The 16,850-nt window shown below is 36.5% G+C and overlaps 1 protein-coding gene across 4 annotated transcripts in view; it reads left to right on the plus strand.

Annotated features, from left to right (window-relative positions):
- The window catches only part of LOC125239952 (zinc finger protein 436-like), a 65,060-nt gene that overhangs the window by 10,409 nt on the left and 37,801 nt on the right, over positions 1-16,850 (plus strand). For 3 of the 4 annotated variants that reach the window (XM_048147737.1, XM_048147739.1, XM_048147738.1), the window contains exon 8: positions 2,401-3,658. The exons of the other annotated variant lie outside the window; for it this stretch is intronic. In XM_048147737.1, coding sequence (XP_048003694.1) covers positions 2,401-3,575 — 1,175 coding nt within the window. In that variant the 3' untranslated portion in view covers positions 3,576-3,658. Of the gene's footprint in view, positions 1-2,400; positions 3,659-16,850 lie in introns of those variants that run through there. 4 annotated transcript variants of the gene reach the window in all.

A 16,850-nucleotide genomic window follows, 5' to 3' on the forward strand; every position in this document is an offset into this window, starting at 1 on the left:
TCACAACAAATGTTTTGGAATAACTCCAGCATTAACTTGTTTACCAGCCTCAAACGCTTCTCAAACGGATCACACGCGGCACGCACCGTTTTCTTCACATTTCATCCCAAATACTCTCAATAATCTTTTTGAAATGATCTAGGTTTATGATTTTATAAAAATTTAGTCTTCAAAGCATGTATGACCATACAAAGTAGTCTAATACGCCTAAACCTGGAGGCCTGGGTGGCCACTCATGTTTCGGATAAAAAACTGCCAAATTAGTCTGAAACTACGCTAGAATACCATTTGCCGAATGTGCTGGAGGTGCGTCTTGTTGGGACACATGATACTCATTCCCAAGCATCCTTTTTAACTTTAAGGCATTTTTTTCTCCAAAACCTTGGTTTTAAAGAAAAAAACGTTGATTTTAACGCTTTTATCTGTAAGTACTGAAGGTAGTTTACCTCGCTTACATACTGCATCCCACACCTGGGCCGATGGTGAGCTCTGGAACCTAGGCACATTTTTCTAGTTGCCCGGAACGTTATCTATCCTCGGTACCCATAATAGTTTATTTTGGACACGTGGCGTCTGTTTTATCACATACAGATTCTGCTTATAAAAAATAACTCGTCACCTGCGTGCCGAGCAAGTATTTTGTTGGCACTTTACCTCTTTGTTTTTCTTAGACACTTCGGAAATTTCATGAACTTTGTGCTTGTATTTTATTAAAAGGAATATACTCTTCAGTTTAAATAAGAATTTGATGGCCTGTGATCCCTATATCTTTAGAACTGAGGTAAAATGTGAGTATTCGGACTTATTGGACACGGTGTATGTGGACTATTCGTATCTATTGACACTATTCGGTCCCATTCGTTCTGATCTTTCCGACCGTAGTGGTCGCTGGTCTGGCTGAACTAAATGAGCAAAATACCTAAAAGATCGAACTAGTTCGCGGGAGCGACTGAATGAGATCGGAGCGCTCCGATCAACGAACGAAACGGCACAAGCCTAGTGATTAACCCTAGTCGCCTGATGAAAAGTGACGACAACGCCGAAGTTGCAGCTCACTGGTTCAGTAAAAGCCTATTCACCCTTTTGTACCTTTTTGGTACGGAGTACCACAGAATATATAATAGTACAAGTACAGAAGGCTCACTCCTTTGATGTTCACAAAACGCCGCCATTCTAAATTCTTACCTACATTAACAAACGGACCGCACGCGTGCAGACGACATTGAATTCTATTGCGCCGCGCGAAGGTCGTCGCCAGTGAATGGGCCGCGAACTCGCGGCCGCCGGCATGTACTTGTAGCGCGGTGAAAGGATCGCGGAGTGAGCCGCCCCTGGGAATACTAAAAACGCATCAAAATCCGTTGCGTAGTTTTAAAGATCTAAGCATACATAGGGACAGTCAGCAGACAGCGAGAAGTGACTGTTTAAATTGTCAAAATAGTGCGTTAAGACAATACAGGGGCGAAAAAATGCTAAAATGGAAAGAAGCCCCCTTTCAATTTGGGAATTTAAACTATGAAAACGGATTAAATCGCGTATAATGAATTTATAATTCATCCCGACGTTTCGAACACTATAGCGTTCGTGGTCAAAGGGTGACTGAGGAAAAATTACAATGTGCAAAAGCTACATACAAGAAATATTAACGAACCATGACCACAAATAATATAGATTTCTAAGGCAGGTTCACACACTATAAATAAAGCTAAAAACAATATTAAAAAAATTTACCTTTACTATGTTAAAAAAACAATTAATCAATTAATCTACACAAAATTGACAAAAACAAACTCCAAATGTCCAACACCATACAACACAAATGCCTCACAGTCTTCGTAATTGTAAATTTATTATACGCGATTTAATCCGTTTTTATAGTTTTATTTCATGAGTAACTATCGCGGTAACCGAAGACAATATTGGGAATTTTAGTTAAATATACTAGTGTTATTAACTAGAGTTATCGAAAAAAAATTGTCCATTAAGTACAACTCAGTTAAAAGATATTACGAAAAAATCTTTAAAATCGAGGTTCCGCTCTCGACTGTTTCTTCCTTCAAAACTTAATCAATCGGAACAAAATTTGAGAATCTGAATAACAATGAAATAGTCTGTGTCGGACCGTTTAGTTTTTTGGCTAATTGTTACCAATCTTGAGTATCACACCTTTTATGCGCCATAAAGTAAAGGCCGTTTTTGTAAACTTTTCATTGGCTCTAGCGTCTTTAAAAATAAAAATATCAAAAAAATCAAAACTGTCACGAACGTGTCATACTATTTCAGTCAGTCTCAGTACAAGTACTGACATTGTCTGAACTAGCACGAAAAATACGAGAGTTTCCGTAAAAATACTAAGGAAAAAGCATTTCGAACTACATCTGTATCTGTCTGTGTTATCAGCCGAGATCCCGCCATCGTCGTCTGTCGCCCACGGGACTCTGCCCTCAGCTAGCTCTTCACCCGTGACGTCACACGACCGAGCTCCATCTGCCATGCTGCCTGACGCCACACAACGCAGGCACACACACCACAACACTCGCTCCACGCTCCCTGACGCCACACAACGCAGGCACACACATCACAACACTCGCTCCACGCTCCCTGACGCCACACAACACACTCACGCAGATAACCAGCGCACACACACTGACGTAATCTATCCATGCAACATCTGTCCCCGAAACTTCTCGAACAAAACTCTCCTCAAACGGCATGAAGCAACTCACAAGCAACAAACATACATTTGCGATACCTGTAATATGAAGTTCACTGATAAATCAATTTTGACTAAACACATTTTTAGCAAACATATGAAGATATGTCACGTATGCAAAGTTTGCAACAAAACGTTTAAACAAATGTGGCAATTGAGGATCCATGAAAGAGTACACACTGGTGAGAAACCATATTCATGCAAAGTATGTGATAAGAAATTCGCAAATGTTAAATATTTAAAATTACACGAAACTGTTCACACTGGTGTGAAACGGTACGAGTGCGAGGAATGTAAAAAACGATTCAGAGATAATAGTACCTTTAGGAGACACAAAAAAACACACACAGGAGATAAACGACATGGCTGTGATATATGCGGCAAACGTTTTATACAAAAGTTTACGTTACTTGAACACAAAAGATCTCACACGGGTGAGAAATTATTTCAGTGCAATGAATGTGGTCATTTATTTGGATACTTAGTGAGTTTAAGAAAACACAAAAAAATTCACGCTCGAGGCAATAAATACAGTTGCGACGTTTGTGACGAGAAATTTTTACTAATAACTCTTTTAGCTAGACATAAAAAGACACACATCGGAGAAAAACCTTATCGCTGTGAAGAATGTAACCGGGGGTTTGACAGCAAATATAACTTAGAATTCCACAAAATAATGCACACTGGAGATGAGTCATATGTTTGTGAACAGTGTGGTAAGAAATTTAAACGGAAAGGTAATTTGGATCAACATAAAAAAAATCACGCGGAAAAAACTCACTGCTGTAATTTATGTAGTAAGAAATTCACACACAAACATCAGTTGCTTGCTCATGAAAACACGCACACTAAAGAACAATAATATCGATATGTATTTGTGAAAATGTAATACGCAGATAAACATACTTAATTAAAAATGTACAGTGAATACAACCACAGTGAAAAAAAAAAATTAAAAAAAAATATTGGGGACACCTTACACAGATCAACTTAGCCCCAAACTAAGCAAAGCTTTTAATATGGGTGCTAAGCGACGATATACATACTTAAATAGATAAATACACACTTATATACATATAAAACATCCATGACTCAGGAACAAATATCATGTGCTCATTACACAAATAAATGCCCTTACCGGGATTCGAACCCAGGACCGCGGGTTAGCAGGCAGGGTCACTACCGACTGAGCCGGACCGGTCGTCAAATATGTATACAGGAATTTATTGCCTGTCCATTAAGGCCGTGTATAAGTATCTTTGGCTGTGTTCATATCTTTGTAGCTAACTGTATCATTTTTCAATTTTATTTATTTAATGACCAATTGACCAACTGAGATCATTATTAGTAAATAGTTACACAATTAATAACTTAAAGTATGGTTCTACAAATCTAAAATATACACGAATGTTATGATTATGTTATTCATCACACAAATATATGCCCTTACCGGGATTTGAACCCAGGACAATCGGAGCAGCCAGGGTCACTACCCAGGCCAGGATAAATCCAAAATGGCGCCTGTAATGTATGGGATATCGGTCCGACATCCGATATCGGATCGGATAATGTGAAAACGCACTTAGGCCGTTTTCACATTATCCGATCGGGTGTCGGAAGGATTTCGATGGAAAAAATCCAAGATGGCGCCTGTAATGTATGGGATATCGGTCCGACATCCGATATCGGATCGGATAATGGGAAAACGCACTTACTCTAAAACGTTCCCAGGTGCGCTAGCCGAATGGCAGTTCTGCGACGCGAAACGAAAACGAAACGCCGCGACAGGTAGCTCTGTCGCGGCGATACGCAAGAGCGATAGAGATAGATATCTACGAGCGTTTCGTTTCGTGAGCGTTCCTGTCATTCGGCTGCGTACCTACCCTGAACCCTGAACTTAATATATATTAGTCCGGTGCGGATCGCTCCGCGCGGTCTGTCCACGTGACTGCGTTTTCACATTATCCGATCTGATATCGGATGTAGGACCGATATCCCGTACATTACAGGCGCCATCTTGGTTTTTTTTCTATTCCGACATCCGATATCGGATCGTATAATGTGAAAACGGACTGACATTAAAACCAGCCTAACCACTTCTCGTGAATTGAACAATTTCTGTAGTGAAATGTGATTTTTGTTTGTAAGTAGGTAGTCTAGTTTTTGTAATGTGTTTTAAATTGACGTAACTGCCATTTTTCTCCTGGGAATCCGAATTACGTATACTATGATATGCATAGAAATCCCTTATGGGATAAGTTCGCCTTTGTATTGTCTATCCGGTGTAATATTTGTGTTTTGTACAATAAAGAGTTTATACATACATATAAGTATACATACTATGTTCGCAAAATTTTGGCGAAAAATAATGAAAAATATACAAAAACTATGCTGTTTTAGGGTTCCGTAGTCAACTAGGAACCCTTATAGTTTCGCCATGTTTGTCCGTCCGTCCGTCAGTGACCGTTAACACTAGAAATCTGAAATTTTGTACCAATATGTATAGGTATCAATCACGCCGACAAAGTGGTAAAATAAAAAGTGGAAAATAGTTATTTGTTTTACAAGGGGGCAAAGTAGTTGTTTAACCGCACGTGCCAATATTGATACCTGAGCTAGCGAAAGATTCCAATATTGAACCGCGAGCGTAGCGAGTGGTTCAAAAAGTGGAATCTTGAGCGTTGCGAGGGTATCAAGGCACGAAGGTTAAACAAACTTTGCCACCGAGTGAAACACAACATTTTTCACCACACCAACACGAACAAAATACTGACTCATCATCCTCTTTGCGTTATCCCGGCATTTGCCACGGCTCATGGGAGCCTGGGGTCCGCTTTGACAACTAATCCCAAGATTTGGCGTAGGCACTAGTTTTACGAAAGCGACTGCCATCTGACCTTCCAACCCGGAGGGTAACTAGGCCTTATTGGGATTAGTCCGGTTTCCTCACGATGTTTTCCTTCACCGAAAAGCGACTGGCAAATATCAAATGACATTTCGCACATAAGTTCCGAAAAACTCATTGGTACGAGCCGGGGTTCGAACCCGCGACCTCCGGATCGAAAGTCGCACGCTCTTACCGCTAGGCCACCAGAACCAGGCCACTAGAACAAAATACTGACTATAAAACATGAAAATAAATCCATCAATTTATTCAATATTTATGATTCAAAATCATCATTTATAGGTAAAATCTAGCAGCCAGATTAAGACATCGAGTTAATATTTGCATGAAATTACTTTGCCCCCTTGTGGATAAAATGCAATTTTGCTATCTGTTTTCAAATAGCAAAGAAAGTCTTTAACAGTTGGTGTAGTGAAAAAGTCTTTTATAAGGGTAAACCCCCTACACGTAAAGTGGGGCGTGATTTTTTCCTTCCAATCCTAACGTGTACTATATTGTTGGATAGGTATTTAAAAATGAATATTGGTTTGCGAAAATGTGTTTTTGATATTTTTAATATTTTCGGAAATAATCGCTCCAAAAGTTCAAACAATGTGTCCCCCCCCCCCCTCTTAACTTTTAAACCATAAGTTTAAAGAATATGAAAAAATCACAAAAGTAAACTCTTATAAGGACTCTCTAGGAAAATTGTTTCAAAAGATAGGTTGAATAGTTTTTGAGATAAATAAATAAATATTATAGGACAGTCTTACACAGATTGACTGAGCTGAGCCCCACGGTAAGCTCAAGAAGGCTTGTGTTGTGGGTACTCAGACAACGATATATATAAGGTCAGTGTGGGGAAGACCGTCTACCCGGAAAGACCGTCTATTGACTATAACTTTTGTGTTTATATATCTACGTCTCTCACACCTCCGAAGGTATATCAGTTTTTCATCCTTAAGCCATTGGTCTTCAATACATATCCCTAGGACGAACACTAGTTAACAATAAACTTGATCCGTGTTTCGAACTCGAGCATCGAGTTCAACATGGTTCCGCAAAAAATTAAAATAAAATAGATAGCTAGCTTTTACCCGCGGCTTCGCCCGCGTAATAAAAGTATTCATTAAGATTTTCATTTGGATCCTTAGGTTTCTCTGTAGGTATATTTATCTGCGATTATTTCGATTGCACATAATACTTTTGCTTGCAATGATTGTAGAAATATTACAAATCGACCACAGCGTAGGTAATTCTATATACGCTGGGGAAACCTTTATAAACATCCCACATAGCCCGTATTTCGACACTATGATCGGTGGGTAAAAAGTACTTTTTTCTATTATCCCTTACAATTTTTTACATTTTGCTTATACTTATCGCAAACGTAATCTTCAAGCAAGCAAACAACGATCGTCTTAGAGCACATTGATTGTAAGAGACCGCCGACCGATTATCCGTATCCCTCTAACGATACCCATATTATCCGTATCCGTATCCCTATCCCTATCGCTATCGCTATCGCTATCGCTATCGCTATCGCTATCGCTATCGCTATCGCTAACGCTGTCGCTATCGCTATCGCTATCGCTATCGCTATCGCTAACGCTAACGCTATCGCTATCGCTATCGCTATAGCTATCGCTATCCCTATCGCTATCCCTATCGCTATCCCTATCGCTATCCCTATCCCTATCGCTATCCCTATCGCTATCCCTATCGCTATCCCTATCCCTATCGCTATCCCTATCGCTATCCCTATCCTTATCCCTTATCAAGATGTTTAATGATATAACACTTTAAGTTCTCGCGCTTTGTACACATATTTAAAGTCACATACAGGTCGAACGCGATTAATTAACATTATTTTTACCTTTTTTCCCAACGTTTCGGCCAGGTTGCACTGGCCGTGGTCGCGGAAGACTGACGTCCCAGCAAAATGTCACCGGAGATGTAAACAACACAAAACTACCCGATATTAATTTATATAAATGTTCGGGGTAGACAAATAAATATAATCTACCCGCTTTTAGTTAATGTTTATTTCCCACCATGTTTATTTTAAAGGTAAAAATAATGTTAATTAATCGCGTTCGACCTGTATGTGACTTTAAATATATGTTTAATGATTTCTTATCAAGTGCTAAAATATAAAGTTTCATGGTTTTATCTTTTAAAATTAAGAAATCCCATACAAACTTTCAACCTCTTTTTCAACCCCTTCATGCCTTTTTTTCGAAATAAAAAGTAGCCTATGTTCTGTCTCAGGGTCTAAAGATTGTCTGTTCCAAATTTCATCAAAATCGGCTGCGTGGTTTAAGCGGGAAAGCGTAACAGACAGACAGACAGACAGACAGACAGACAGACAGACAGACAGACAGACAGACAGAGTTACTTTCGCATTTATAATATTAGTATTAGTATGGAAGTATGGATATGGAAGTATGGATGTAACGTAGTCATTTAATAACCGTTCTTTCTGACTAGTACTATTAATCTACTCAAAACGCGTTCAATTTCTTGTTTTATGTTCTGAAATATGTAACTTAGAAATTGTGCCTACTCAGAAAGTCCGGCATAAAAGAGAAAGGCAAGACCGGCATACGATAAACAAGGAGTTGCCAACCTTTTTAGGGTTCCGTAGTCAACTAGGAACCCTTATAGTTTCGCCATGTCTGTCTGTCCGTCCGTCCGTCCGTCCGCGGATAATCTCAGTAACCGTTAGCACTAGAGAGCTGAAATTTGGTATCAATATGTATATCAATCACGCCAACAAAGTGCAAAAATAAAAAATGGAAAAAAATGTTTTATTAGGGTACTCCCCCTACATGTAAGGTGAGGCCTGATATTTTTTTTCATTCCAACCCCAACGTGTGATATATTGTTGGATAGGTATTAAAAAATGAATAAGGGTTTGCTAAGATCGTTTTTTGATAATATTAATATTTTCGGAAATAATCGCTCCTAAAGGAAAAAAAAGTGCGTCCCCCCCCTCTAACTTTTGAACCATATGTTTAAAAAATATGAAAAAAATCACAAAAGTAGAACTTTATAAATACTTTCTAGGAAAATTGTTTTGAACTTGATAGGTTCAGTAGTTTTTGAGAAAAATACGGAAAACTACGGAACCCTACACTGAGCGTGGCCCGACACGCTCTTGGCCGGTTTTTAGGCTTTAGTGTAAACAATATCAATATATAAGTACGTTTTTGGCTTATGATAATTGTACCGTTTTTGATTTTAACTTCGAAATACAGTTTTGGTAATGATTCGTATGGTGTTACTAATATCATTCGAAATTATTAAATAAAAATGACGTAGTTGTGAAGAATTATAAGTGGTGAACAGAACTAAGCCTACTTGCGATTAAATAACGACTTTAAAACGCCCTTGTAAAAAAAATAACTTGGTATTAACAATGCCAATTTGACGTATTTTAACAAAGGCTGTAATGGATAAATAGTGGGTAGTAGTTTTTTATTTAGCATTTAATAGTACATTGTGCATCAAGGGAAGGAACTTGAATAGTACTAACGAGAGTAAGTTAAATCGCGACGGCATGCCAGAGCGATTTAAAGACTCGAGTTTGTAATATTCATACTCCCCGAGTTACACACAATGTTTTTCATCACACTTGCAATATAAAAATATGTAAAAAGATAAAAAAAAATTGAATACGGTACTAGAAATTTCATAACTCCCTTGGGAGAACGATTTTTCTATAACTCACGCTCCGCCTGCGTGCAAAATCACATTTAGTGTGCGAGTATGATGAAAAAAAAATAACGCATTCATTCATACTGTAGTGACTATAGCAAAACCAAGCATTGCTAAGAAATGTTACCAAACTAATTCACGTATCTTAAAATTTTATTACGTTTTCTTAATAACATAGTTTCAAAAACAGATAAGTAGTTGGATTTATATGAGCCTGTAATATCGTGACTAAATTGTATTCGCAGGTGTTCGTTGGAAAAACAGTATTATGCAATATCTGGACCTGAAAAGAAAAGGTTATGAACCCCATTAGTCAGGGACCAAACGACCTCTTTTACAAAAAGTCGTCGACATCTCTTCTAAATACCTAAAACAGGTATGGATGTATTCCTCGTTATCTCCAGATTACGAATTGACCTGTTTTAGTTTAAGGAGGGGGGGACGGGTTGAGAAAAAGGGGGGAGAAAGATGGCGGCCGACCATCATAGATATTTATTCACATCTCGAGTCCTATGCCACCAATCAGTTCGTGCAAGGTGTCGTTTGAAAGCTTATTAAACCTACTTTAATTGTTTTTAAATAACTATACTCATAAAAGTAACCGTTTACGAAATATTTAAAAATATGTGTTTTTTTATCGCGCATTAATTGCACAAGTACTAGAAAAAATGCGTCTAACTCAATAAACAATAACTTTACCGCAATTGATGTTATTATAAAATTTTCGCGTCTATTCATGCTCTTTCTAAAAATATAAGTTTCATTGGTATATGATAATATATAACCATGTAATTACGAATTTGGTTTAGCAGGAGTCACTCTGCCCGGTCGCAGAAATGGGCGCTGACCGTAGTAAAGTATTCAATATTTTTGAGGTCCTATTTTACGGATCCATATGCGAGAGGTATCGTTTCAAAGCTAATTAAACCTACTATATTTTTTTATAAATAACTATAATCATAAAGGTAGCTGTTTAGAAAATATTTGAAAATATGTGTTTTATAGACCATGAGTCGCACAAGTACCTACTGGTAAAAAATGCTTCTTAATCAATAAACAACAACTTTCCGGAATTGATGTTAGTATAAGATTTACGCGGAATTTCGTGTGCTTTCTAATAACATAAGTTTTATTGGTGTATGATATTATATAACCGAGTAATTACAAATATGGTTAAGTAGGGGCCACAGCGCCCGGCCACGTATGGATGCTGACCGTCACCAAATTTTCTATATTTTTCAGATCCTATTTTATTTAACAGGAATTTTTTGAAAGCATATTATGCGTACTATCATTGGTTCTCAATAATTTTAGTTTTAACTGTAGTAGCTAACAAAATATTTGAAAATATGCATTGGAACCGATGTGAGTAAAACATGCTTCTAGCTCAATGAATTATATTTTTTCCGCAATTGATATAATAACAAAATAAACGGCGAAATGTATGACCTTTTCAAATAATAAGTTTTGTCAGTATTGCATAAAGAATTAATGTTAATTTATCCATCATACTCACTGCGCACCGTCATATACATGGATGACCATTTTCGTTGCCGTTTTCATAATTTTTAAGATTGTATCTTGGTGCATGACCAATAAACAATAACTTTACCGCAAATAATGTTATGATAAGATTTACAGGACATTTCATATGCTTTCTAAAAATATAAGTTTTATTGATGTATGATATTATACAACCAAGTAATTACGAATTTGGTTTAGCAGGTGTCACTGCACCCCCGTGACGTAAATAGGTGCTAACCGTCGCCTAATTTTATGTATTTCTCAGATCCTCGATCAATTTGTGAGAGGTATCATTTGAAAGCATATTATGCGTACTATCGTTACTTTTTAATAATTTTAGTCGTAATTGTAGAAGCACAGACCAATAGAAGTTTACAAAATATTTGACAATATGTGTATTTTTACTGTATATGAATAGCATTCGCACTGATACGAGTGAAACATGCTTCTAGCTCAATAAATTATATTTTTCCGCAATTGATATAATAACGAAATGAACCGCAAAATGTATAGCCTTTACAAAAAATGAGTTTTGTTAGATTTGCTTAAACAATTAATGTTAATTTGTCCACCATACCCACTGCGCACGGTCAATCGTCATATAAACGGATGTCCACCGCCGTTGCCTTAATTTCTTCATCATTTTACAGATTTTATTTTACTGATCAATTAAGTATATAAGTAAATTCGATACGTGATAGATTATATTTATTATGAATATACGATTAGTGAAATAAAATCTGAAAAACCATGAAAAAAGGCAACGACGGTGGACATCCATTTATATGATGGTGCGCAGTAGGTGAGCTGAACAAATTCAAATTAATTGTTTATGCAATACAAACCAAACTTATTTTTTGTGTAAGTCATACATTTTCCGTTTATTTTGTTATTATTTCAATTGCGGAAAACTATAATTTATTGAGCTAGAAGCGTGTCTTATCAATGCCAATGCTATTCATGCACAGTAAAATACACATATTACTAATCAAATATTTTGTAAACTTCTACAGTTTCGACTTGAAATATTAAAAATAAAGATAGTACGCATAATTAGCGATGAAAAAAGCCGGAAAATTCCCGGTTTTTTTCCATTTCACTTGTTTTTTTCAGAAATTTATAGAAAGAAACCGCGAAACTTTCGGCTCGTATTTTTCGGAAAAAAACGATTTAAACCGAAAAAAACGAATTGAAAAAAACCGAATGTAGTTTTCAATTTAAAATTTTCAGTTAAAAAGTATGTACTTGACTTTTTAAAGGTTTTGAAACCTTTACACATTGCTTTTTACTACTGACGGGTATTTGATGGCTGAATTCGCCGAGTATGCAGAGAGCAAAAGAAGGTTTTTGGGCAAATGAAGTTATTTGGCGGCCTGTCATGAACATAACCCCACTGAGTTGGTGGAAAGGGTTATGTTCTACCAAACTGCTGTCAAATATTGCGGTTAGATTGCTCAGTATTCCTCCATCGTCCGCCGCAGCTGAGAGAAATTGGTCATTGTTTGGACGGACACATACCAGAGACAGAAATCGGCTATTGCCAAAGCGTCTTAATCTAGACACGCGGTAGCGTGTCAAGCCAAGTTCAAGTAACAGAACTGGCGAGCAGCACCGTGTGTTATATTACACGAACCATTTGGAGCTACTTTTGACCCCCTCATAACTCAAAAACTATATTACATAAACGTGTCAAATTTGGCTCATATATTGAGACATGCCAGATAGACATGTGCGCCAAATTTCATAAATACATCTCAAACGGTTATTTAGATAATAACGTCCAAAAATCGTCATTTTTATCATATATCGTCGGTGAGAATGCCAAATCCGTTATGTGCTCGATTTTTGATTGACAAATAGTTAGCTAGCGACAAAATACATAAAGTGTTATTTACTTTACTCAAAATCGCGCACATGAGGGATTTGGCATTCTCAACGACGATATATATTATATACCTATAGACATAAATTCTAACCCACTTCCAGATGACTTAGAAAGTTCAAATTTGGCATGGAGACAGGTAATTAGGTGAAAACACAGGAAAATATCAGAAATCAGTAAATTTTTACCTTTTTCGAAAAGTGATATATTGAGTAAAACCATGTTTAGTTCAACCGGGGTGTACTAGATGGCGCTAGTAGTCCTAGATTGTCCTGTCCAGTAAACTTAGTGAATATTAATAAGCGTTATCATAGCCTTAAAATACCTACAAAATTAATCTTTATTCGGGCGAATTTGCACCTACAAACGGACTACACCGACCATATGGAAGAAGAAATAACTGAGGTATATGATGAGAGTGACAGTGATTTGAGTGACTAAATAAATACTTATTTTAATAATGTGCTCGTTTTTTTCCTAAAAATCCCGAAAAAAACCGAAAAAAACGAAAATTTCATAAACTCCTGAAAAAAACATTTGATTTTTTCCGGTTTTTTCAACGCTACGCATAATATGCTTTCAAATGATACCTCTCACAAATTTATCAGTAAAATAGGATCTGAGTAACGTAGAAAATTTGGCGACGTCAGTCAGCACCCAATATCGTGACAGGGCGCAGTGACACCTGCTAAACCAAATTCGTAATTACTTGGTCATATATAATCATACACCAATAAAACTTATATTTTTAGAAAGCGCATGAAATTTCGCGTAAATTTTATAATAACATTAATTGCGGTAAAGTTATGGTTTATTAAGTTAGAAGCATTTTTTATCTGTATATGTGCAACTCGTGCTCGAAAAAAAAACTCATGTTTTCAAATATTTTGTAAACAGCTACCTTTATAACTATAGTTATTCAAAACTAATTATAGTAGGTTTAATTTGCTTTCAAATGATACCTCTTACATATGGATCCGTAAAATAAGAACTTAAAAATATTGAATACTTTACTACGGTCAGCGCTCATTTTTATGCGACCGGCGGAGTGACCACTACGAAACAAAATTCGTAATTTAATGGTTATATTATCACTTACCAATAAAACTTATATTTTTAGAAAGCTCATGAATAGTCGCGTAAATTTTATAATAACATCAATTGCGGTAACGTTATTGTTTATTGACTTAGAAGCATTTTTTACCAGTACTTGTGCGATTCATGCTCGATAAAAAACACATATTTTCAAATATTATGTAAACAGCTACCTTTAATACTATAGTTATGTGTAAACAATTATAGTAGGTTTAATTATCTTTCAAACGATACCTCTCACATATGGATCCGTAAAATAAGACCTCCAAAATATTGAATACTTTACTACGGTCAGCGCCCGTTTATGCGACCTGGAGGATAACCCCTGCCAAACAAAATTCTTAATTATATGGTTATATATTATCATATACCAATGAAACTTATATTTTTAGAAAGAACATGAATAGACGCGAAATAGTATTTTATGCAACAGGCGTTTAAAGGGGGTCAAAAAAGACGAGTGGCGTGGGTAACAATTTGAGGCGAAGCCGAAAATTGTTATTAAGACGCCACGAGTATTTTTTGACTCAGTTAAACACCGTTGCATACAATACTTTTTCTACGACTATGCACTTAGTTTTTAATAGTTTTCTTGAATAACTTTCGTGAAATTCATACTGTTTCCTTTATTTTGACGCAAAGGTTTGCACTGTCAGCTCAGCACGCGCGCAGTATCGTTATAACAATGCGTTGCCATGGTTACAAAGCCAAACAATGCGTTTTCAGTTTTTTCGATACTGCGCGCATGCGCTGAAAGCCGGCGGACTTTGGCTTTAGGAACAGACTTTTATGTAGGGTTTTAAAGATCTATGCACGACCCTGTAAATGACGAATAACAGTTCGGGAGTAGAAAAATTTTATAATAACATCAATTGTGGTAAAGTTATTGTTTATTGAGTTAGACGCATTTTTTACTAGTACTTGTGCAATTCATGCGCGATAAAAAAACACATATTCTCAAATATTTCCTAAACGGTTACTTTTATGAGCATAGTTATTTGAAAACAATTAAAGAAGGTTTAATAAGCTTTCAAATGACACCTCGCACGAACAGATTGGTGCCATAGGACTCGAGATGTGAATAAATATCTATGATGGTCGGTCGCCATTTTCCCCCCCTTTTTCTCGACCCGTCCCCCCCTCCTTAAACTAAAACAGGTCAATTCGTAATCTGGAGAGAACGAGGAACATATCCATACCTGTTTTAGGTATTTAGAAGAGATGTCGACGAAAATCGTGAAGGAGACGACTTGTGGCCAAATTGGCTCTAGACTACATCTACGGGACATATGCCGGTCTTGCCTTATAAATATAAAAATGCTTATATGTTCAAAATTTCAACGTTATTTTAATAATTATCTAGCACATTCTGCCCCGTTATTACGTAAAATAACAATGATCATGATTTTGGAACCTAGTCTCATATGAAATTACGCGACAACAAGCACTAGACGGTCTTTCCGTGCTCATCGCGGGAGAACGGTCAACCCGCCGAGCCTTAAAAAATGTGATTTTTATCACTTAAAAGTACTTTATTTCACCAAAATACTGTAAAAGCTTTGTAAAATATAATATTTGCTATCCCATAGGACCATGCGCATTACGCCAGACTGCATTAATTATAGAGTTTTATCCACTCAAACTTTATTTCAAATAAATTATGCCGGTCTTGTCCGCACTAACCTTAATATACAAATACTTATATACATATAAATAAGGGAAACTACGGAACCCTATACTGATCGTGACCGACACGCTCTTGGCCGGTTTATTATTTAATTTTTAGCATAATCAGTGTATTGTAATGCAACTGCAACTAGCCTTTTTAGTTGCAGTTGCATTATAATACACTGATATATTAAAAATGTATAGTTTTTATAATTTTTTCGTCATTTTACTTCAAAAAATAAAATTTTCTTCAAATATATTTCGCGAACATAGTATATGATGTGTAATTCGGAAAATTGTCAAGTGTCACGGAACTCATTCCAGGTGAAATACTATAGGTGCATTGGGGTAATTTCGAAAGTCACATTAAAAATCACCATTATTTCCATCATATCAAGATTCCCCTTTCGAAATTACCTGAGCATTTCTGTGTTTCGAAATTACCTCAATGCACCTTACTACTTAAGATTACGCGAGTACTGTGATAATGAAACGAAGTGACCGCTCATGGTGTCAAGGGGCGCTTCCCATTAGACACGGAGGTTTGGGCATCCGTAGCATGTCCGGGGTAGCTCTGCCTGCTTTTTTATCGTCTGCACATAGTTCCTTGGGTCTCGTAGGTAAAATACTTCGCACAAACTATGAGATCTCGGGCTTGGAAGACGCGAGAAATCAGTTTGGCAGTCCAGCGAGGTAACGCAGCCAGCATCTGCGGCACCTTGCCGCGGGGACCTTTTTTAGATTTAGTTTAGGTTTAGTTTTTTATTCTTTCTATGTATAGGAATTTTTGTATTTAGAACAATTATTAATTTATACCTTTAAATATTCATATATTTGTTTGTTATAGATACATAAAACTGGCCAAAAATAAAGCTTTAAAGTACGAAGTATTATTGTATGTAGTATTTCTACATTCTTATAAAGTTTTATGTTCTGAATATTTTTGGAAAATCTTAATAAACTTAGTGATTAGTAGACTTAGGACTTTTTATCGCATACCGTGGTTCTAAAATCCTTGGAGTCGCCATATGAAAAATTTTCTAAGTCAAAGTCCTACAGTATGATGTCATATTAAATATAAATATTGATACATACTGTCACATCGTCACTGGGTTAATTTTAATCGAACGTAGTCTTTGTTTCTTAGTTTATGGAATGGACAAGAACACTGCTTAACCTTTTAAGCGCTGTAGTCCGATATATAACGCACAGCTCACTCGCTGAAGTCTGATAAATAAAACGAAATGTTTGTTTTGCTCTAAAAACAAATTCAATTATTTTAATTATTACTATAACTCCACACTTAGTTGAAATATACCATAAACAAATTAAAAAAAAAAGTTCAATTCTTCGTAGGACGTAGT

The sequence above is a fragment of the Leguminivora glycinivorella genome, chromosome 26 (genome assembly GCF_023078275.1).
Source record: "Leguminivora glycinivorella isolate SPB_JAAS2020 chromosome 26, LegGlyc_1.1, whole genome shotgun sequence".
Classification (NCBI taxonomy): domain Eukaryota; kingdom Metazoa; phylum Arthropoda; class Insecta; order Lepidoptera; family Tortricidae; genus Leguminivora; species Leguminivora glycinivorella.